We start from the raw sequence: 25,248 nt of genomic DNA, 5'->3' as shown, positions 1-25,248 counted from the left end.
CAAAGCATAGGACCCGAGACTCCAATGTAGGCTTGGAGGTTGGTTGGATTGAGAGAGATGCCTCCATAAATGCACCCAATCTCCAACTCGTGCAAAACCACCAACAAAAGCCTCCTTAATCGTAGTATTAACCTCCTTGCTGCTTTTGAGGCCTAGACTGACATGGCCATTGCAGTTACCAATAACAATGAAGGCCTTGAATCATTCTTGAGGGCTCGCAATGCCATGTAACCTTTATTTTTGGTCACTACCATTTCAACAAGATATTTGGGTTTTCTACATGTATGCGGGTGACATGAGATTTCAAGAGGCAAATTCGTCTCCTTCCAAGATGAATTTCCTATTTGGCACCTTTTTGGGTGATCGTTGGTCACTTTGATACCATGTGTGAAGTTGATGAAAGATCAACCCCACAGCTCCCAAAAATCACCTGCATGCAAACACTTATCACAGAAGAGAGAAGCGAAAAGCTATGGAGGCTGAAATCGCCAGATCTATAGATGATACATTCTTGATGAGCAAAGAGATGAATTGCTGTTATAAAAAATGAATTAGTTAATTACAAAGAGAGACCGTCTTTATAAAGGAGATCAGAACCCTAAAAAGGTGTGACCCAGGTTACATCATAATAATTAATAAAAGAATTAATTATTAGCCTAAAGTTTAGCTTAAGAAAACTAGAGTTAATTAGGAAATATCTAATTACTCTAACATGAAACACAACAAAATGCAAAGCTCAATGGCTAAGATGAAGCTACAAATGAATTTAAATATAAACAACATTACAAAACCCACTATCTTATTGAATTTGGGTGCATTCTCATTGATTTCACCCATCACTCTTTGATGTTAATCACCCATTTTAAACCTTTAAAACTAAACAAAATTAAAATCTCAAATATCCCTTAACCCAAACAAACTCAATATGCATATACACTCTAAACTAACTAAGCTATGAATAGACCACCACTTGATAGACTTAATGCATCCAAAAGATCACAAACAAGCAAATAATCCCAATGTGGTGAGCCTATGCATGGACAAAAGTTTGTATCTCAAATTCAGGAATTAAAACCTTATAATTTCTATTTTTTTACATCTCATGCAATTATGTAATGTTTGTCAGATTAAGTAGTTGATGTTCCACCATAAGTAATTAGTAATAAACACCTTAAAAACGTAACTTTTGAATAAATAATGAGTACTCATGAATGTAATGCCCACTATTATTCAATATATCTTTGGCATACCCATTGCACACAAAAATATGATTTATAATATTAAAATCATTACCCCACAATGACCATCTCATTCCATTTTGGTAATTGAACTTTCCTCCCTTAGTATTAGTTTAATTGTAACCATAAGAAGAATGAATTCTCATGGGGTTCTCAAAAGTTACCACGTTACGTAGTCTTCAAAATCCGCAGCGTGAGGTAGTTTGGATATACCTCAAACTATCACACAAACACCACAGAATAGAACTTGTAATGGCGATGGCAATGCCATCTCTTTGCCAGAGAACAGTCTGTGTATCCATTGCAAAATCCAATTCCAAATGCTCTTCAGGAAAGCCAAATGGGCCTGCAACTTTCGCTGCTACAGCCATCGCGGCGAGATTTCACCAGAATAACCTTAAAACCGGCAGCAGGATGATGTGGAGCACGGAGACCAACAACAGAAAGCAGGAGCTTCAGCAGAAGAGAAGGGAAGAGCTAAGAGCAGTAGCAGAAGAAGGCACCCAAGTAGAAGAGCAAGCAGTTACTGCTACTGTTGTTTCCCGGTCAGACAAACTCACTATGTTCTTCAAGGTCATGTACTTTGCGACCTCACCTTTGTTTTCATAAATGAACCATTTTGTGTTTGTAGCTAAGTTTTTATCTTACAATTCAATATACAAATATGTATTCCTATTTGGTTTTCTAGCCAAATTTTTTATGTGCAATTGGATTTTTATTGGCAATTTTTAATGCCCATTCGGTTTTGACAACAAAAACTTAATAACCATGCTCTTTAAGTTAATATGATTCACTTCACCCCCTTTTTGCAGTTTTTATGTTCATTTGTGTTTGCAGAAAATTTCTTGTCACTAGGTTCTTCCAAGGAATAATAATTCAATAAACTTCGTATTTGCCCTTCTCATGTCCATTTGCAGAAAAACTCTTATCACCGTGTTCTTCTACGTAATAATAATTCAGTGCATCCACTACTTGCCCTTTCTATGCTCATTGGTGTTTTTATCTGAAATGGTATCGCCATTTTCTCTATTTATATGTTACAGTTCAATATACAAATATTAACTCTCATTTGGTTTTTAGACAAAGTTTTGATATGCGATTGGATTTTTATTGGTAATTTTTAATGCCCAGTTGGGTTTGTCGACAAATTCTTATAACCATGTTTTTTAAGTTAATACGATTTACTTCACCCCCTTTATTGGCCGTTTTTATTTTACCGAAAAAATCAGGTTCTTCCAAGTAATAATAATTCAATAAACCTCCTACTTGCCTTTCTCATGCCCATTTGTTGAAAAACTCTTATCACCGTGTTCTTCTAGGCAATAATAATTCAGTACACCTACTACTTGCCCTTTCTATGCTCATTTGTGTTTGTAAGAAATTTCCTATCACCATGTTCTCCACTATTGAAATGACTCGATACATCTTCTACTTCGCATTTTTATGGCTGGTTGTGTTTACAAACAAGTTCTTACTACCATGTTCTCCTAGGGAATAATAATTCAGTGCACTCCTTATTTGCAATTTTAGTGCCCATTTGTGTTGCTAGACATAATTTTTTCACAGTTTGTTGAAGATAATACAAAAGTGCACCACTGATTTTGCCTATTTTATGGCCATTTATACGTGCACACAAATTCTTCACCATATTACTACAGGTAATATCAATTCAACGTACCTCTTATGACCCATTTTTTTGGCACATTTGTATTTGCAGACAAAGCCTTATCACTGTGTTCTTCAATGTAATAACGATTCAATACACCCCCAATTCCCATTTAATGCTCATTTGTGTTTACAGGTAGTTTCTATTTACCACTTGCTTCTATTCAATATTAAATCATTGCACCCTTATATGCTCTTATTATGTCCATTCATGTCTGTAGAGAAATTCTTGTCACCCTGTCCTTTAAGATAATAAAATTAAATACACTTTTCATTACCTTTGTTGTGCCCATTTATGTCTGGAGACCTTTTCTTATACCCACATTCTTCGACGTAGTAATTGTGTCTATCATTTGCATTTGTAGTTTCCAACCAAATCAACACCTACCCCATTTGCTAAATAATATTTTAATTAGGCATTTGATAACAGTTTTCTCTGCAGCAGATTGTCCATTTTTATTTTTAATTGAGTGGTTAAATTAGGGAATGAACAAATAAAATTTCTTAGTTTGGTTAATTCTAGAGTGGTTTTGGAACAGAGTTGGAGTGCTTAAAATAGAGAATGCATGATTGAGAGATTTTAATAACATCCACGAGATCAAGCAGTTTATGGGACTACAAGTTGCAGTAAAAGATCAGCATGTCACATAATCGAGCACACATGGGTTGCCCCAAATGGCCTTGTAAAAATTTCAAATCCCTTTGGATGTTGGATCCTCTAGAGTCAATTATGATAGAAAAGCTTGTTCTATTGACTAACCTCTTTCCTCAAATACGGTGGTTAGAGTGTTCATTCTCAGGCTGGCTTTGTATTTGATGTAGCTATCATAGTAAGCCTCATACATCCTGATGTAGTGTCATTCTGTCTTCACCACTTTCTTGTTGCAAAATAGACATTCTCATTTCCAACTTTTCCTTTGATGTTGCTCACTCATCATGCTTGCATCTAAGATTATGCGATCCAATCTTTTATTGGGCAATCGATATCCTTGCCTTTTCCTTGATTTCAATGCTTATGTACGCTTTTTTGCATTGATCCCACGTAAGGTTAAACTCTCTGATATAGTATGTTCTTCTAGCCAATTTGTTTTGTTCACATGGGTGTCCTGAAATTTTCGTTTCAGTCCCTCATTAGTATTTGGGCACTCTTGCAAGTTAATGCCCCATTTATTCAGTCATTGCTTGCTTTGTTTCATCTCTGTTGTTCTTTCCATTTAACTCGTCCTTCATCACCATTTTGGGTCAATGAAGGTTCTCCATATTTTGAGTCTTTTTAGATAACTTAGTATTTGAGCTCTTGTTGATGCCTCTAGTGGGTAAGTGCCATTTGCAGCTAGTAGAATCTCATTCTGAACCATGGTCAAAATTTTGAAACTATTTATGGCTAAATGCTTTTGCATTCTTTCTATCTGGTTCAATTTTCCATTTGACATATCACTGCCTAAAACTTGACATTTGCAGAGGATCACTAGCAAGACAAACAATGCAAAAATAATTCTGCATTCGTTCATCTCTTTTGTAGTGAGTACAAAGCTTACACCCCCTCTTATATTATTTTTTCCTTTCATGTCAGACCATTGAGCTTCTTGTGGAATTCAAGACCAAGGTACATGTATTCTCACACTATTTCAATGAGCTTTCCTTTTAAAAAGGAGCTAATTTGTTTCCTTTTTTCTTTTTAATGAGAAGATCACAACTCTGTTTCTCTTAGCATACACTTGCATCCTGACCTCCTAATAGAAGAGCTTTAAAGCCCACAAGTGTTCCCTGAACAATGCATTGAAGGTTAGAAGGAATATGCAACAAGATAATAATTGGAGGAAATTCTATGAGAATTCTTGGTGATAGTTGAAGACACTTTCACAATGCTTATGGAGTTATAATTTGATGATCATCTACTGTGAGGGACTTTTTGTAATCGTATGTTATTGTTGAAATTTTGTTGCCAAAGTGTTGCTGGTTGTTGCTGAAAATTGATTTTGCTGGTAAAGAGCTGCTAAAGTTTGTCAATGTCACTCAAGTGACTTTAGTTGCGTTGGAGATCAATTGTCTTACCAAAGTATTTTTTGAAGGCATATGATGCTTCTGATATGCATGTTGGTGGGATAAAAGGTGCCATTGGTAATTGACTGGAACTAGTGTCTGTATTAGAAGAGGCTTCTTGATGAACATATTGATTTTTTGGGTGGTGAAGAGGTGACAAAGCACCATAAGATGTGGGTTGTAGGTTGTTTGTAGTCATATTTTTTTATTTTTGGCTATGCTTGTAGATGCATGTTGGGCTGTGGCCAATTAATTTTTGGAATTCCTTGTTTGGCAACTGTGGGGCAGAACAAGATGAACCGTTGGACAGTAATGTGGATGGTTGAATTGTTGTACAACAATCATCGCTAATTTGAAGGCAATTGTCTACCTTTGAGCAGCCAATGAAAGGATAAAGGGGTTGATTTTTGGGGCATTTGAGATGTTTGATTTGCTCAGAAGGTGACTCTCAAGATGATTTGAATAGGGAACGGTGTTGCATGGTTCTTGTGTTTGCAAGAGTAGTAGGAGGTAGGGGGTATGAATATTACATTGTTAATACTCCAGAAGACCAGCAATGGCATTGGTCTCCATGTGTTGACACCTATTAGTGAGGGATACTGAAGGCATACCTCTTCTTGGAGATTTTCACTTATCATTATCTTGGACTCTTTGTTAAAGTATGTGTTATGTTTCTTGTATCACTGTTATGCTATTTATTATTACCTTCTTGTTATTCAAATTGCATATGCTCTAGTTGTTTTAATCCTTTAAAAGTAGTGAGCTCAGAGTTGTGAGGATTGTCAATCAAAAAATGTGGAGTTGGTGATTTGTTAGGTTAGGAAGTGCAATAATTTGTGGATGAAGGGCGTCAGAGCCTCATGTTTTTTGATTGGTTGATTAGGGTTTTAGGATTTGGACAATTTATACTATCCACAAGGTCAAGAGGCAATGGAACCTATTTCCTTATGAGCTAGACATCAGAAAAATGCAGTGCAATAGGACTGTAAGAACAATGGATGAAGGAGATGAAGAAAGTGAAGTCTGTTTTAGAAATCTTGAATAGGTTGTGGCTGGGATCTCTAGTTTAGTGGGGAAGATGTACTGAATAGAGAGTTTCATGCAAACCTTGGATAAGAAATGGGAATAAGAAGAACTGGTGAAAATTGAACTAAAAGGAGAATCATCAACACAAAATGTTTTCAAGATTGAAGCAAAGACTAATATACAACCATATGATGGAAATAATGGTGCTGAGAAGTTGGACAAGTGGATATGATAAATGGAAGTGTATTTCAGCCTTCATAAACTTACTCCTTAGCTATAAATATTGTTTACTATCAGGCCCTGCTCTCATATGGTACATGAACAATGCATTATTATCCCTTGAATTTCACAAAGTTGCTTCCATTTTGAAGTGGGAAGACTTAGAAGACTTCTGAAAAAAGGCAATTTTATTCCACGTGTTATGAAGTGGACAAAGCTATAACTAACTGCAAAGTAGCTTAAAACAAAAAAAAATCCCAAAGTAAACAGCAGATCTAAGTACGCAATCTACAAATGTTTCTGCTAAAAGTATGAACAGAAACTACTCACAGATCTCAACTCTCAATACCACATCTAACCTTCATCAAATTGAAAAAACTAGAAGAATTCAAAACTTAGTTGCCGGATTCGTACCCTGGAGGCCAGATCCTGATTCGGATTCATGCCCAGATTTCTCTCGATCCAGGCAGGGTCCACGTTTGATCCGTAGTGCAAAAACAAGGACCCTGCCTGGATCGGGACAGATCCCGCAAGGATCTACACAAATCCTCGAGCATCTAGTGCAGATCTTCACGAATCTGCAGGGATCCACAGGCCAAGGGGTGTTTTAAGTGGGTACGACATCATTAAAAATGATTTTTAAGTGTAGCAATTCAATGTGAATGTGTTGATTTTCTTTACAATTGTGAAAATAGATCAATGATCAAGGATACTAGATTCATTGATTCATACTATGAAATGATTTAGTTTTAGAATTATGTGTATTTCTCTTGTTTTTTTGTATATTTAATGCACGTGCGCGCACACACACAAATCCTTACAAACCATAATGGGATTCTTTTATCCACACATCTGATTCATGTGCTTGAATCCGAGTCGGCAACTTAAGTTGGGGTTAGTTTTCTGAGAGCAAATTCTGCTTACTGCATTCTAAAAATTTCAAACCACAACAAACTGGGTAGAGAAGGCTCTATTCTCATGTAATTGCTTTAAATGTGATATTGTTGGAGTTTTACAGTTTACCATTTCCAGTACTTGGTCAATTCCTATTGTGATTAGTTTAATTTTTCTGTCACTGAAATCATTATTCAATTGGCATACATGCTTTGTTCAAAGCAGTTCTCTATAGCTGAACTTTGGACTTGGTTTGTCCCAGTGAATGTGAGTTGGTAGCTCAGATGTGTAGTTTTGTGAAACAATTTGCAGAAATTAAGAAATCGGTGAATAAATTACTGTTATTAAACACAAATGATGTATGTTATACCTGCTGGAGGACTGCTAAAGATAACACAGCACAGACCGTGGAAAATGTACACAGACTCTTACAGCTGAACTCTCCTTCTGCTTACATGTACAAAACTCTAAAAATTCTCTGAACCCTTTTACCACCGTCATGACACCTTGTAGATGTTTTGAACTTCTACCATGCACTGCAAGACTTAGTTTGGAGCTATAAGTGCCAAAAGTCAGTCAGTTCATTTTAAATTTCATGTTCCATGTGTCATCAAAACCACTGGTTGTCATTGGGCAGAAGTTCCGTCTCTTCCTGTGGTGGTCTGCTTCTGCTGGGGCAGTTCCTTTTCTGCCAGGGGCGTTTTGAATTTGCTGTAGTTTCATAATCATCTCCTGTTTTAAAGCAATTGTCACATCAAAAGCACTGGTTGTCATTGGGCAGAAGTTCCGTCTCTTTCTGTGGTGGTCTGCTTCTGCCAGGGCAGTTCCTTTCCTGCCAGGGGGGTTTTGAATTTGCTGTAGTTTCATAATCATCTCCTGTTGTAACGCAATAGTTTCTTCATCTGGATGAAACCATTATTTTTTTGGAGTATTCATTATCTGGTATACTCCTTGAAAACAGATTCTTTCATAGAATGGGGTTTGTTTCTTTCAGTTGAAGTTTCATAGGTCAAGGTACTGACAAAATGGTGCAGAGCACCAAGGCACTTGGTTTATATTTTGGTTTCATGTTCGTTTTCACCTACTTAGGCTAGAATAAACAAACCTTGGATGAAAAGAACATGGTTGTCAAAGCAAGACACCATTTTGTATGCTTAAGGCACTTTATGCAATTTATAAGCAAAAGTTGCTTATAAATGTTCCATGATTCTAAAACTGGAGGATGTGTTTTGTGATTTTTCCAACCAAGCCCTAGGTCAAGTGCCATGAAGGATTTGACCTCTTGTAGTGTGCTGATTTGTGAATGGCAAGAGTTTGGGACTTGGTGAAGGGTTGAGCATTTGGAAATAAGTTATTTTAGTGTTGCCAGTCATTCTTGAGTATTGATTTCATTTCCATGACCCCATTTCCTACTGGTTGCTTTGTAAACCAAGCCTAACTTGATCACTTAGGTCTACGTTGCTTTGTGAAGGAAAGAGAATGCTAGAGTGGGGCTAGAACTTGATGCTTTGGAGTTTGAAGCAACTTTGAAAAGGGTTTTCAAAAACCTAATTTGTTTTGGATCTTGTTTGAAACTTTGTGAAGTTAGATCTAAAAAACCATTTCAGGGGGCTAAAAGGGGCTCATAGGGCTACTAGGCCAAATTGGGGCTTGAGGCTTTGTGCAAGTGTATGATTCAAACTAGTGGTGTAGTCTATGGTAAATAGGTTCCCTAAGATCATTTAACATCTTAGAACCCTTGGGACAAACTTCTAGGGTGTTTTCCTAGTATTGACCTAGTTGTGGGAGATTGGTGCAAAACCCATAAAGTGGGCAAGATTGGTTCTTTATCCTTGTATTCTTGGTGAAGTTGGAGAGTGTGTTTCTTTGATCCATTGGAGGACTGAAGTGTGCTGAAACCTTGTAAGAAGGTTGAAGGGTTGACAGCGAGTTGGTTGATTTCAAGAGTGGGAAGCCCATTTGAAGCTTCTTAGTTGTGCACTCTGCATTAGGTGGTATTAGAGCCACTAAGTATCTTTTGGGAAAGAAAAGATGGCAGAAGTAGAACATATCCCTTTGAGGATAACCAACATTGAGTTGGCAAAGATAGTGAAAGAACAAATTGCTGAGAGCAGGGCAGTCAGAGAGGAAAATAGAGCAATGAGAAGAGAAATTGATAAGTTGAAAAGGCAAGTATGAAGAGGAGACCATGAAGAGTCTGAAGAAGAAGAAGGAGATAATTTGCCTAACATGCCTGAAGATTAGAGGATCATGGTAGCAGCCCTACAGAGGGTAGGAAGAAAAGACAAAGGGGATTTACTTATGTTTGATGGAAAGCTGGAACCTGAGGCATGCATGGAACAGTTGGAGGCTCTTGAAAATCATTTTGAAGCAGAGGAGATACCTGCAAATCAGAGGGTGAAAGTGGCAAAAGCCAAGTTGAAGGGACCAGCCCTAAGTTGGTGGAACTTTCTCCAAAATGAAAGGGTAGAAGAAGAGAAGTAACCCATTTCCACATGGAAGAGGATGATGGCAGAAATCATGAAACAATTTGTTCCAGAGGACTATGAAGTGATGGTCCACAAAAGGCTGCATAACCTCAAGCAAAAGGACATGGAAGTGCTTATACTCAAGAATTTCATACTTTTGACTCTTAGAGCTAAGTTGTATGATAATGAAAAGCAAAAGCTTGCAAGGTATATTAGTGGGCTTAGATATATTATAGAAGATAAACTAACCTTGGTGACAGTAGAATCAGTCCATAAATGTTATTAGCTTGCCCTTAGGATTAAGGAGAAACAAAAAAGAAAAGGTGAGCAAAGTATTAGAGGAAGAGGGAACTCTTTTAGAGGAAGAGGTAGATTTCAATGAAGAGGAAACTACCCAAGAAACCAAGGGGAAGCTAGCAGCAGTCAAGGGGCTGAGAATGATAGCAGCAGCAGAGGTTCCTTTAGAGGAAGGAGACCTAATCAAAAAGGCAGATTTGGTGGAAGGGGAAGAAGTGTTTTCACAGGAAGGTGTTACAATTGCAATCAAGTGGGTCAGCAATCTTTTAGGTGTCCAGAGAAGCAAGGATCAATGAGCAACCCAAGTGAAAGAAGAATTAATTTACTGCAAGATGAGGATGTACAAAGTACAAGTTCTCATGCCAAGACAACAAATCCAGAGATAGGAGAGTGTCTCATGCTAAAAAGAACTCTCTTGAAGGTACCCATTGATAAGGAGCCACCACAAAGAAAGTCATTGTTTAGAACCACATGCAAGGTAAGTGGTAAAGTTTGTAGAGTTATTGTTGATTCTGGTTCAACTGATAATTTGGCTTTGAAGGATATGGTAGACAAGTTAGGATTGCAAATGATACCTCATCCTTACCCCTATAGAGTGTCTTGGTTTAGTGAACGAGTATGGGTAGAATTTCAGATCGGGGAGTATAAAGATAAAATTCTATGTGATGCGACTGAAATGGATGCTTGTCATTTACTTTTAGGGAGGCCTTGACAGTATGATGTAGATGCTAGGCATGATGGGAACGAAACATTTATAGCATAACCAAGGGTGGAGAAACCTACACTATGAGGCCACTCCGTGATGATGGAAGCCATAGGGTGACTAGTGTCATGATGGTAGGAGGTAAAGAATTTTTGGAGACCATTAAGGAGGAGAAAACACCATGTTTTGCCATCATAAGAAGGAAGTCAAAGTTATGCCTCAAGTCAAGAGTATGGAACATCAAGTAGGACCTAGAGAGGTCAGGGAGTTGTTGGAACAATATAAGAGTGTTGTTGCAGGCAGGGAACCAGAATGTTTGCCACCACAAAGGGAGATAAGCCATTGCATAGACTTGATACTTGGTGCTACATTACCTAATAAGGCAGCCTACAAGCTTATCCTTGAACAAAATGCAAAATTAGCAAGGCAAATTGAAGAATTCCTGGCCAAAGGCTTTATAAGGAAGAGTGTTAGTCCTTGTGCTGTACCTGCCGTACTAGCTCCTAAAAAGGAAGGTACATGGAGGCTATGTACGGATTCTAGAGTCATTAACAAGATAACTATCAAATATAGGTTCCCATGCCAAGAATTGAAGATCTTTTGGATTGTCTAGCAGGTGCAAGTCACTATTCAAAGATGGACTTAAAGAGTGGTTACCATCAAATCAGGATAGGGGAAGGTGATGAATGGAAAACAGCCTTTAAGACAAATGAGGGACTATATGAATGGCTTGTGATGCCATTTGGCCTATCCAATGCTCCTAGCACATTTATGAGACTTATGAATGAAGTCTTAAAGCCTTCTATTAACAAATTTTGTGTTGTTTATTTGGATGACATTCTTGTTTTCAGCAGGAGTAGGCAGGAGCACCTAAAGCATTTGGAGTTAGTCCTTGAAAGGTTACATAAGGAGCAATTGAAGATAAATTTGGAGAAGTGTTCATTTTTGTAGGGAGAGTTGGTGTTCCTTGGGTTCATCATTTCCAAGGAAGAGATAGTTGTGCTGATTTAAACATTTTTGAAAATATAATAATGATATTTTTAATCAAGGAACCTGACGTAACATGTTGTAATAGAATTCTGAAAATGATTTGTGAATGGAAAAATTTTTTGATGTTGGGATGAATGTTTTGGATTATAAGGATATGAATGTTTTGAATGTTTATTGAACTTTTAAGGAGAAAGTTGTATATAGAGATCTAGATTGTTCTCAAATTACACATACAGTGTAGAGCAGAGTATCTCATTGTTTGACGATGTCTTATCAAGATTTTAAAAATAATATTCTTTAGGTTTTGGAGTGCCCATTATTATTATAGACTTAGTGCAGTACATAATTTCTTTGAAACTGTTTAATTTCTGCCTGGCTAATGCTGAAATACTATTTGAGCAATGGAGACTATCTATCATAGTTACCAAGTTCAGAAAATTCGATTTGTTTAGAAGGCCATGCCAAAATAATGCATAAATCCGGATTAAAAATGGTAAGATTTCTATACAAATTGCAAAATCAGGATAGTGCATCAAATTTGTACCAAACCGGATTTGAGAACAACTTTACTTACCCTCATGTAGCATTCCTAGGTGCAAGCTAGGGATTATTCAATTCATGGATCAATCCAAGGTAGAAGCAATTCTGAATTGTCCTACACCTAGGACAGCCACTGAGGTAAAAAGTTTTCACGGTCTTGCAAGTTTTTATAGAAAATTTGTGAAGAACTTTAGTGGTGTTTGTGCCCTATGATTGATACTATAAAAGGGGAAGAAAATGTAAATTTGTATGGAATAATGAGGCAGACAAGGCATTTGAGTATCTTAAGAGGAGAGTTGCAGAGCAACCAATCTTAGCATTACCTGATTTCGACAAGGTGTTCACAGTGGAATGTGATGCTAGTAACAAGGTAATAGGAGGAGTATTAAGCCAAGAAGGGAGGCCTATTGCCTTCTTTAGTGAAAAGCTAAATGAAGTTAAACAAAAGTATTAGACTTATGATTTAGAAATGTATGCTTTGGTTCAGTCCTTGAGAAAGTGGAGGCATTGCTTCTTGAATAGGCAGAAAATGCTAAACCACAGGCACATGAAGTGGATGGAATTCATCCAAGCTTACACTTTCTCCATAAAACACAAGAAGGGGACAGCAAACAAAGTTATAGACACCCTTAGCATGAGGAATTTGACAGTAAAAGAAATTCAAGTGAGTAGTGTTGGTATTGAAGCCATGAAGAACATGCATGCAGCAAATGAAGACTTCAAGGAGGCATATGAGGTTTGTCAAGCCATGAATGAAAGGTATCTTACTGATTTTTCTGAGTTTATATTACAAGATGGATTATTATTTAAAGGTAATCAGCGTTGTGTGCCTAAAGGATCAATTAGGGAGAACATTGTCAAAGAAAAGCATTGTGGGTATCTTGCAAGGCACTTTGGCATTGATAAGACGTTAGAGCAGGTTAGAAGAGTTTTCTATTGGCCAAAGATGCAGGCAAATATTAGGAAGTTTGTAGAATGCTGCATGATTTGTCAAAAGGCCAAAGGGAGATCATCAAATGCTGGACTGTATACTCCTTTACCTACACCCACTAAGCCATGAGACTCCATCAGCGTGGACTTTGTTATGGGGTTGCCTAGGACTAAAAGTGGATTTGATAGCATATTTGTTGTTGTTGACAGGTTCTCTAAGATGGCTCACTTTCTACCTTGTAAACAAACTCATGATGCTTCTTACATAGCTGGTATCTTCTTTAAGGAAGTTGTTAGACTCCATGGATTACCATTGAACATTGTGTCTAATAGGGATTCTAAATTTCTTGGACATTTTTGGAGAACATTATGGAGGAGGCTGGGTACACAACTATCTTTTTCTTCAGCATACCATCTCCAATCACATGGCCAAACTGAAGTTATCAATAGGTCATTGGGTAACCTACTGAGATGTCTAACCAAAGAACAGGGAGTTGCTTGGGATGTTGTTCTTCCACAGGCTGTGTCGTCGGAAGAAATTGTGTATCAGCCTATAGGTCCCTTCGGGAAGGAAATTGTGTATTAGCCGACGGGTCCCTTCGGAAAGGAAATTGTGTATCAGCCGACAGGTCCCTTCGGAAAGGAAATTGTGTATCAGCCGACGGATCCCTTCAGAAAGGTTTTTATGTAACGACATGTATGTGGCTAACGGACTCCTTCGGGAAAGTTCTTCGGAAAGTATTTATAACCCCTTCGGGAAGCATTGTATTTATCTTATCATCAGATGATATCATGGAAGCATAATGTACTGTTCGACATATGCAAATAATAAGAAGAGTTATGCTGTTCGTGTTCGTGTTCATTATCTGTGTGCAATTCTTAATTAACCTATGCGGTAAACATTTGGCGCCGTTGCCCGATGGACCTGGTACGCAGGCAGGCGGATATGAATTAAATGCCGAATCAGTTGAACAAAGATAAGAGTAAGCTGAAGGAAAAAGATGACATACGTGTTGCACAGGAAAATTTAAATCTGGCTCAGCAGACAGAGTGCCGAAGGAGATTCCAAAAGATTGCTGACGGAAACAGGAGTGCGAAAGGATGTTGAGAGAGACTCAACAACGGCTTGATTTGGTGGAAGAAGCGAGGGAGGAGTTTTTGAACCTGCATACACCACGAGAAGAGAATCCTGACGGAAGGAGATCGACTCGCACGGCTCGAAGTGCCGAAGGAGCACGGGCGTGGAGTGACCTCTTCGTCCGAGATATACTTCCGGAACGAACAGCTTCGGTTGGCGAACCCTCTTCTTCACCAAACAGCGCAGAAGTCGAAAACAGCGCAGGTGTTGAAAACAGCGCGGAAGCTGGAAACAGCGCGGGTGTAGAAAACAGCGCGACTGTGCAGAACAACACGGGTGTTCAAAATAGCGCGGGAGCTCGAAACAGCGCGGGAGTGCAAAGCAGCACAGGTACACAACAAAACCCTCAACATACAGTGATAATGGCAGGTCCGAAAGAAAAGTTGCCTAAATTTGATGGTGACGAAGCAGCTGATCCCATTCGACATTGTAAAACATGTGACACCATCTGGAGGGCAAATGGCATAACAGATACAAATGAATGGATCCGACAATTTTCTGCTACCCTACGGGGTGTTGCGATTGATTGGTTTACTGATACTGATCCACAAAAGTTAAACAGTTGGGATAACATTAAGGAGTTCATTGCAGAATTTCAACTTTTGCGCGACGATAATGAAATTGTAGCGGAGATATTCAATACCAAACAAAAGAAGAATGAAATAGTATGGGTCTTCGCCAGGAGGTTGAAGAACTTAATCAGTAAAATGGAGAATAAACCGGCAGCTGGGCTCCAGAAAAGATGGTTCATTGAAGGCCTTCACCCGAAGTTGCGGAAAAAGATGAAGATCGTGCCACCATCGACATACATTGAAGCGTGCAATCGGGCAATGAACCTCGAAAGTGACCAAAAGACAAAGAAGAAGAAGAAGACCAGCTCATCGGATTCAGATGACGACGAGCCTTCAGGAGAAGATAGCAGCGATGAGAAGGCAGCAGCAAGAAAGTCCGTGCTCTCCAGAAGGACATGCTTCAGATGATGAGGGAGTTCAAAAACATGAACAAGGAGATTGAGGGCAATGACCTATGGTGCACAAAGTGCAAGAAAGAAGGCCATATGAAGGGATCCTGCCCGAAAGATCAATTTTGTGAGATTTGCCAGATTCTGGGACACTCGGTAAAGGAATGTCTTTTCAATTTGAAAACAAGAACACCGTAGCAAGTGTTCCTAACACAGGAGGCATCCCCGTCAGGAGGGAACGGGAACACCAATATGGAAGGTGCCACATCGAGTGGATATAGAAACAACCGACACGGTCAAAACAACAACAATAGCAGCAACAACAATACAGGCGGAAGGAGTTGAATTCAGTATGATGCGAATGGTCGACCGATTGTTCAATGCCGTGCATGCAATCTGTGGGGTCACTTTGCTCGAGACTGTACCACGGCGAACACACCGGAGTTGTTATGCAGATGGTGTGGACCTGGTGATCATGAAGATGCTAGGTGCTCGAAGTCCAGAGTAAACTTGATTATTGTTGGGATGGATGAGGAAGAAGTTCTGGCAATCACTCAGAAGCAAGCGAAAGTGTACCCCGACCCAGCGGAAGAAAAGAAGAGACTAGAGGAAGCACAGGCAGAGATCCAGAAAGCAACACAGGCAGAAACGGCACACCTGAAGGACACGCCGAGTACCTCTGTATGGAACTGCGCAGAATAGAACATTGTACGGCAAATATTGCAGGCCGAGATACCCGTCAGGATAAGTGATCTGTTGCTCACTATGCCTCAGCTCCGATCGGCACTCACAAACATCGTTCCTGTTGCCCAACTACTAGGAGAACATGGAAGGAAGCAGGAAAGTGGAGCAAGTGCAGCGGACAAAAAGGAGAAGGAAAGTGGCGCAAGTGCAGAAGATCCGATGCTGTTAGCTCTTTCATCCGGACGCTATTCGGCGGTTGTTGAAATGGGAATTCTCGGGACTGTATTGACGGAAACGATTGTGGACGGAGGGTCTGGTGTCAATGTGTTGCTTGAAGACACCTGGAAAAAGTTGGGACAGCCAACATTGTGGCCACCTACCTTCCAATTGTTAACAGCCGATCAACATGGAATCAAGCCATTGGGAGTACTCACAGCGCAACCAGTGACAATTGGAACACAACCGTTCCTGTTGGACTTTGTTGTGATCCCACTGAAGCGGAGAGGATATGATGCCATTTTGGGCCGGGGGTGGCTGATACAAGCAATAGCAAAGCACGATTGGAAGAAAAATACTTTATCACTACAAAGCAAAGGCCGGAAGTATGTCATCGATCTGCACACTCAGATGGTTGGAGAAGAAGCTCTATCATTGGATTCTGAAGGAGAAGATGATGAGAGGAGGCAGATTATGGAACCCGATCAGGAGGGAGTCCTACGATTGGAAGGAGATGACGATCTGGATTCAGTAAATGGTCTTTACCACTGGCAGATAGAGGATTACGAGCTCTTTCCAAGTTGTAATATGCTAAGAATCGACGAAGGTAAGAAAGAAGAAGGAAATGAATGTCGGAAGGAACATAGAGAAGTCGAAGGAGGAAATGACTATCCGAAGAAACACAGAGAAGCCGACGGAGGAAATGAATGTCTGAAGGAACACGAAGAAGCCGAAGGAAGAAATGAATGTTCGAAGCAACACAGAGAAGCCGAAGAAGAAAACGCGGATATGACTGAAGTTGAAGGACAAAACATACAGTACAAACCCAAAAGAAGGAAAGTTTCTACTGTACGACTGCGCAGGAAGAAAGTATTACGTCAAACCACAGATATAGCAGAAAGGTACCGGCGGCAAGGAAGACACATGATACGGTCTGCACAGGCAACAAAGAGGAAGGGTTCAATAAAAATTGTAGCATTACAGAATGAATGTGTTATTGACGGACAGAAGGGGCAGCTAACGGAGTCCATGGTAGCGAGCTTCGAGAATAAATTGGGCGATATGGAGATGACACAGAACAGGCGTAGCAGGTTTCAACTCGGACAGTGGGTGTTGAAGTACGACGATCGGAATGAGATCAAACCAGGCAAGTTCAAAGTTAAGTGGGTTGGGCCGTATCAGATCCGGGAAGTAGGGGACAATGGAGCAATAAAATTATGGACTTTGGATGGACAGGAAGCGCTTCAGGCGGTGAATGGCTCGAAGCTGAAGGTATACCACGGCCGGAAGACTTCTGCGTCAGGAAATGACCTTCGGGCGACCCCTTCGTCGTTGCAGACCGATGATGCCGACGATCGAAGGGAAAACTGACTTTGCTATTAAAAAAAAAATTAATTAATTTAAAAAAAAAAAAAAGAAGAAAAAAAGAAGAGAGAGAGAAAAAAGCACCGTACGATTTTCAGGGAAAAGTACCGTACGGTGTCATATCTGAAGGGAAAAGTACCATACAGTTTTCATATTTGATGTACGGTTTTTTAATGCGGTGTACGATTTTTAAAGTGTTGTACGATTTTTAAAAGTGTCGTATGGATTTCAGAGTGAAGGAAGGAGTACCGTACGGCTTCCATAAGCACCGTACGGATTTCTTAGTGGATGGAAGAATATCGTACGGCTTCCTTATGCACCGTACGGTTTTCAGGGAAAGGAGTGTTGTACAGTTTTCAGGAAAAGTACCGTACGGCTTCATACTTGAAGGAGAGACTGCCGTACGGTTTTTCACATCTGGAGGATGATGTACGATTTTTCAGATAATTTAATGTGTAGTACAGTTTTGTAGACAAGGTACGGTTTTCATAACTGAAGGCAAGTGTACGGTTTTAGTGTAGTACGATTTTTAAAGAGCTGCATATTGTAACATTGGGACCACCGTACGGATTTTAATAGAGAAGGGTAGCGTACGGAATTTGGAAGTAAGGATAGCGTACGGAAATTACAATTTAGAATGCGAGGTAATTGTATGAATTTTTCAAGCATATCATGTGTACGGATTTGGATTGCAAGATTACAAATTTTGAAGAGTGAGGTTTTTGCGTATGGCTTCTACTTGCTATTTGGTAGCACAGAAGGGTGACAGGAGGTTTTCTATTAAAAAAAAAAAAACGTCGACAAATCAAGAATGCTCAGAATGAGTATCAGATGATGCCACAGGGTAGAGGAAGAACCAACGATTGCCAAAAAGAGTGTAGAATTGGCAGAAAATGATAGAAATGGTGTGTTTCGTGCAGTTTTGTGTGGGTTTCAGAGTGCTCGTTTGGTCTTGGCGACGAGGGGTGCTGCCCCTCGACCTCGCCCTGTACTGTGAGCACCCGAGGCGCTGCTCCTCGACCCCGCCGGGGGCGTTGCCCCCTGGACCCCTAGTCGTTGCGGATATCAGTCGTGGGAGTCTGACCAGTCGAGAAGACTTGGAGCTGCTGCAGGCATGGAGTGTCTGTCTACCAGAGGCACTGAGAGTAGGTGTTGGCCGGGAGGCTGTCTTGGTGGATGCGTCAGCTTGAGGAGTCAGTATTGTGTTAGCAAAGGCTATAGATGCAACAGGATGAATGTGAAAGTGATGTGGCAAATCAATATTGTTGTATTTGTTGTTTGAGTTTTGTTTTGTTGTCGTCAGGGGACGACTTTTCTTTTTGGGGGGGATGATGTCGTCGGAAGAAATTGTGTATCAGCCGACGGGTCCCTTCGGGAAGGAAATTGTGTATTAGCCGACGGGTCCCTTCAGAAAGGAAATTGTGTATCAGCCGACGGGTCCCTTCGGAAAGGAAATTGTGTATCAGCCGACGGATCCCTTCGGAAAGGTTTTTATGTAACGACATGTATGTGGCCGACGGACTCCTTCGGGAAAGTTCTTCGGAAAGTATTTATAACCCCTTCGGGAAGCATTGTATTCATCTTATCATCAGATGATATCATGGGAGCATAATGTACTGTTCGACATATGCGAATAATAAGAAGAGTTTTGCTGTTCATGTTCGTGTTCATTATCTGTGTGCAATTCTTAATTAACCTATGCGGTAAACAGGCTGAACTCTCATATAATGATTTAGTGAACAGAAGTACAGGTTTGACTCCATTCAAGATTGTATATGGAGGCTGTCCAAGAGGAGTCTTGGAGTTTAGAGACTTGGGAGATAGTCACAAGAGAAGTGCACAAGCTGAAGATTTTGCAAAGGTTATGAAGGACATCCATCAACAAGTTAAGGATAAGTTGGATCTTTCAGCAAGCAAGTACAAGGCACATGCTGATGAGAAGAGAAGGGACTTACATTTTCAGGTAGGGGATCTAGTAACGATCCACCTAAGGAAGGATAGAATGCCAAGGGAGAAGTATACTAAGTTAATGATGAAGAAGAGAGGACCATTCAAAATTCTGAAGAAATATGGAAACAATGCCTATCACATTGACTTGCCTATTGATTTAGGGATCTCTCTTATCTTTAATGTGGCATATATCTATGCATTCAAGGGTCCAAAGGATAATGAGGAAGTTAAGGTAGTGTAGCAGCAAGAAGAATCAAATTTACTACAAGAACTACGACAAGTGCCTAAACCTACCATTGAAGCCATTTTGGGCAAAAGGCAAACACAAAAGACAAGGAGGAAAGATATTATGAATACTTGGTCAAGTGGGAAAATAAACCAATAGAGGATGCAAGTTGGCTTTCAAAGAAAGACATCATCAAGCATGGGAGCAGACCTGAAGACATTCCAACTCAAGAGACTTTAGTTTCTTTTTGCCTAGGGAGTATGGTGCAGAGCACCTTGGCACTTGGTTTATATTTTGGTTTTTATGTTTGCTTTCACCTACTTAGGCTAGAATAAACAAACCTTGGATGAAAAGTCCATGGTTGTTAAAGCAAGACACTATTTTGTATACTTAAGGCACTTTATGCAATTTATAAACAAAAGTTGCTCATTGGGCAAATTTGGGTTTTTTAATGTTTTTGGTCAAGAAAGCCTAGGATTAGGTGGTTTTTGTTAGAGTAATAAGATATTGCCTTATTAATTATTAAGTCACTTATTATCTCTAGTTTACATAAGCTAAACTTTAGGCATATAATAATTAATTCTTTTATTAATTAGTATCATGCAACCTAGATTTTACCCTGTTAGGGTTTTGATCTCCTTTTATAAGGATTGATCTCTTTGTAATTTATTCATTCACTTTTGATAATAGCAATTTCTCTTTTTGCTTATCAAGAATTTCTCATCTGTAGATCTGGGAATTCCAGCCTCCATAGCTTTTTCTTCTCTCTTTTTGTGACAGGTGTTTGCATGCAGGTGATTCTTGTGAGTTGTGGGGTTGATCTTTCATCAACTTTAACATGGTATCAAAGCTCTAGATCTTCATGCCCCTATTCTATTTATGAGAAGTTTGTCTTCGCTTTTAGATCTATGTTTTTTGTTTTAGAGGGTTTCATTTTTTAGAGTTCTTTTGTATGGAATTTGGGGGTCACCATTTTTCGGTGCACTTTGAGCCCAAATGGACATCACCGTTGAGCTCAAAGCACCCAAAACCCCTATTTTCATACAAAATTTGTCCAATTTGGACAGAGTTGGAATTTGAGGCTAAAAATTTTGCTCCAAGATTGGACACGTTTTCTGAGGCAACAATTTTCTCATTTTTGACACATTCCTTGAGGCGGCGATTTTCAGATTTTCCAGCACGCAAATTGAGATTTTTTTCGAAAATCAAGACTTTTGACATTTCCTGAGGCAATGATTTTGTGATTTCGAGAATTTTTTCAAAAATCAAGATTTTTGGCATGTTTCTCAATGCCAAAAATTGAGTTTTTTCATGAAAAATCAAGATTTTGGGGCACACAAATTGAGACAGTTTTGGTATTGAATAGATATACTTCACGAGACAATTTCTAATACTAGTGGACACATTTTTTAGACATTTTGGCACGAATCTCGAGGTGGTAAATTTTTTTTTTTGGCTTTTCCAGTGCTTTTTTGACCTATATGTGGTTTTTTGGCCATAACTTGCTCATCCAAACTCCATTTTTTGATCCAAAAGAAGCATCGGAAAGCTAATTCTGAGCCTGTCATGATGGTGCAGTTTATTTGGATTTTTGATGTTGTTTGGTGGCTTGTTTTGGCTGTCAAAATTAGAAGTTATGTTTTGCACTCTGAGAGACATATTTTGAGACATTCTATTTTCCACATTCTACTCCAGGCACATCCCATTCATTTTTTTGTTTTTCTGCATTTTGATGGATATCTTGGTTGTTTCAGGTCCGTAGATCAATTTTGTTGATTCAGATAATTTTTCATGGGTTATACTATCTATTGTATCAGCATTATGTCTCTTTTGATCTTTGTTGACATCCTTTTATAGTTTTTTGCAAATGCACTGAGATAATGTGTCACTCTATTGCATTTAGAGATCTTCGACATCTTTGTGTTTTGTTGTGCTCGCACTACATTATAAAGTGCCTTGGGGGGTTTCATATTGGCCATATTTGCCATCTTCCTTTGTCAAGTGAATGTTCCTTCCACAACATTAGCCTCATGATGTGTCGATGACACGTACCATTATAGGTGTTTGTACTTCTTTTGCACTCTCAATGTTCCTAGTTCTTCTTTCTGTAGGAGATATTGCATTCAGTTTCAATGTTCATGTCTTCTCAAAATTATAGGGGGGTTATGTTGATTCTATTGCTTTCTTGGTTCGTGGAGTGAGCTATGCATTTAGTATTTGATCCTAGGTACAAGACGATTGTAGTGGCTAGATACTTATGCATTTTGGTGAGATGGATCATTTACCATATAGACATTATTTCATTCCTTTTTTTGGAGGTCATAAAGATATCTTCCATCTTCGATTGATCAACTCTTCAAACTTAGTGTTCTCTACCTGGTCATGTTCTATATAGTGGAGGTTCTTCAGATCAACAGTTTGGCAGTGTTTGTAGCATCATACTTCAATGGTGTTCTTCATAATCATCTTTTTTTCCTATCTTCTGGGGCATTCCCTAGTTTGGAGGCTTCTTTATTCCTTCACTAGTTCTTTCAACATTCTTTCCATCTCTTTTTGGAGTAGGGTTTTTCCCATGTGATTTTCCCTATTTCTCCTTTTACAGAAATTTGGTTGTGCTTGGATGCCTCATCAGGCCTTCTTGCTAGGACCCAATTTTCTTTCAGTAGTAGTTTCTAGGTTTTTAGCTACTCCAAATTTATTTTAAGGGGGGGTGTTAGAGTAATAAGATATTGCCTTATTAATTAAATCATTTTGATTTAATTATTAAGTCACTTATTATCTCTTGTTTACTTGAGCTAAACTTTAGGCATATAATAATTAATTCTTTTATTAATTATTATCATGCAACCTAGGTTTTACCCTGTTAGGGTTTTGATCTCCTTCTATAAGGATTGATCTCTTTGTAATTTATTTATTCACTTTTGGTAATAGCAATTTCTCTTTTTGCTCGTCAAGAATGTCTCATCTGTGGATTTGAGAATTCGAACCTCCATATCGTTTTTGTCTCTCTTTTTGTGACAGGTGTTTGCATGCAGGTGATTCTTGGGAGGTGTGGGGTTGATCTTTCATCAACTTCAACAGTTTTAGTTGGTTTTAGGTATGTTGGAATCTTTTCCAAGTCTGAGAAGTGGAATCAAATGAATAATGTAAAAATTGCACTTTTTGTGCAAAGTTGCATTGTTGAAAGTTGTAAAAGTTGCTCAAAATTGCAAATTAGTGGGAAAAGGGTTATAATTATTAAAATATTGGTTGTAACTGTTGAAATAGACATAGGAGATATATATATCTCATTTGTGAGGTTTGGAGGGCATTAATGTATGGATTGGAAGAAGTTGCAAAGAAGAAAATTCAGTTTTGGAGTTGTTTTTACTGTTGTTTGCACACTAAATGAATTGTACGGACTGATTTGATGGATGTTTGAGATAGAGCTTTGAATCAGCTTTCATTTGCTTTTGGTCTCATCGTTCTAAGTGTTTTCTTGTTCAAGTTATTGCATTTTTAGTGAAACTAGGTTTTTAGGACAGCATTTTGGTGTATTCAACAAAGATTGGCCTCTAACTGCAATTTCCTTGGTTGAAATTTCATGGCCACTTGGGAAATGGTAGTTAGTAGGGTCCTCTTGAAGATTCTAGGGTTCCAAAACTGGAGGACGTGTTTTGTTATTTTTCCAACCGAACCCTAGGTCAAGTGCCATGAAGGATTTGACCTCTTGTAGTGTGCTGATTTGTGAATGGCAGGAGTTTGGGACTTGGTGAAGGGCTGAGCATTTGAAAATAAGTTATTTTAGTGTTGTCGATCATTCTCGAGTATTGATTTCATTTCCATGACCCCATTTCCTATTGGTTCCTTTGTAAACCAAGCCTAACTTGATCACTTAGATCTGTGTTGTTTTGTGAAGGAAAGGGAATGCTGGAGTGGGGCTAGAACTTGGTGATTTGGGGTTTGAAGCAACTTGAAAGGGTATTCAAAAACCTAATTTGTTTTTGGTCTTGTTTGAAATTTTGTGAAGTTAGATCTAAAAAGCCATTTCAGGGGGGCTAAAGGGGCTCTTAGGGCTATTAGGCCAAATTGGGGTTTGAGGCTTTGTGCAAGCATATGATTCAAACCTGTGGTGTAGTCTATGGTAAATAGGTTTCCTAAGATCATTTAACATCTTAGAACCCTTGGAACAAGCTTCTAGGGTGTTTTCCTAGGATTGACCTAGTTGTTGGAGATTGGTTCAAAACCCTTAAAGTGGGCAAGATTGGTTCTTTGTCCTTGGATTTTTGGTGAAGTTGGAGATTGTGTTTCTTTGATCCATTGAACGATTGAAGTGCGCTGAAACCTTGTAAGAAGGTTGAAGAGTTGACAGCCAGTTGGTTGATTTCCAGATTGGGAAGCCCATTTGAAGCTTCTTAGTTGGCCACTCTGCATCACAAAACGAACTAAACCACCTTCCATGGAAACGAATACGCCTAAAATCTGCTATTATGAAAAGCTCAACTTTTTTTTTTCTTACGACTTAAGGATTCTTTAGCTATTGATACATGCAATTCCTTTTTCTTCTTTGACCTGTCATCTCCAAAGCTAGACTTGAATGTTTGCCTCATAGCAGTTATAACTGTATTGATGAATCACACAGCATTTGGAGTTAACTAAATAAGAAAGATTATCAACTTCTATATCATCGGGCTTTTAACTTGTACAACTGATATAACTAATAAATATTAAGAAAAATAGGTAAAACCTTCTCATATGACCACCTTTCAGCTAATGTCTTCTCCCTTTTCAAGATGATATAGAAGCTTCGTTTCACATTTCTGAATGGAAAGTGTTCTTTGAGGAACTTATTTTGTATCTGTGGGTAGGTAAGAAGTTCTGCTCAGTATTTATCAGTCTGTATTTATGCTGTCAGAATAACTAATGTTAAAAGGCAGGCTGAGAAAACTCCGTGCTGATGGAAAAGCATGCAAAATTTATGAAGTTAGAACTATGATGTATATCTGACAGATTAGACTTCATGCTACTTCTCTGCAGGCAAGGGTACCAAGGGATTAAACCTTCTTTATCAAGCATTGAGCAATTGTAATATGATTGTATGCTTTTAATTAAAAGGCTGTAGTTGGAATATATTCCCACTTCTACAGTTGCTAAAGTGCAATTACTCACCATACAATCTATCATTACTCAAGTTTGCCTATAGTTGAAGCACAGTTATACAAAACAGGAGAAGTTTGGAATATAAATATTCTCTATATTTCTGATATTAACTAATATACTCAGGAACAGAATACTTCAGTATTGAGATAAGATTTGTAAAGTAGTCGATTGCAACATTCCAAAAGTTTCTTTTTAGATAAATAGGAAAAGAAGTAGGAGAAAACATATCTTGATAACCATGAATGTTCAATCTCTCTGCACTTTACATTGTCCATATGGAAGAAGTGTCTCCCAAGATTAAAGCACAGAGCATCTCCTCTGAGAAATCCAGTAATGTTTTTTCTGCAGAATATTGTATCCTTATATCTGGAGACTCCTGGAGTACTCATTAGGTTGTCCCTTTGAGATTTTATAAGTGAATGACATCAAGCTGATATCTCTTCCAGTGGGTAGGCTTCCATTTAAAATTCATGGAGGAGTTTTATACAGGCTGTTGTTATCTATCATCCTGACAAGATAATGGGATGGATATGCTTCAGGAAATATGTTATACCTT

General features: G+C 38.8%; 1 protein-coding gene across 2 annotated transcripts in view; it reads left to right on the top strand.

Moving 5' to 3' along the window:
• Window positions 1-1,377: 1,377 nt before the first annotated feature.
• LOC149528402 (Heavy metal transport/detoxification superfamily protein) overlaps window positions 1,378-25,248 on the top strand; it is a 34,837-nt gene continuing 10,966 nt past the window's right edge. Inside the window, exon 1 of one of the 2 annotated variants that reach the window (XM_089811955.1) lies at window positions 1,378-1,811. In XM_089811955.1, the coding sequence (XP_089668081.1) occupies window positions 1,383-1,811 (429 nt within the window). In that variant the 5' untranslated portion in view covers window positions 1,378-1,382. The remainder of the gene's footprint in view (window positions 1,812-25,248) is intronic. The other variant, XM_089811954.1, reaches the window with a different exon arrangement.

The sequence above is a fragment of the Cupressus sempervirens genome, chromosome 11 (assembly GCF_028749045.1).
Source record: "Cupressus sempervirens isolate cs-2001-9-10 chromosome 11, ASM2874904v1, whole genome shotgun sequence".
Taxonomy (NCBI): domain Eukaryota; kingdom Viridiplantae; phylum Streptophyta; class Pinopsida; order Cupressales; family Cupressaceae; genus Cupressus; species Cupressus sempervirens.
The sequence above is the reverse complement of the archived record's forward strand: the minus strand, read 5'-3'. Positions and strand labels throughout refer to the sequence as shown.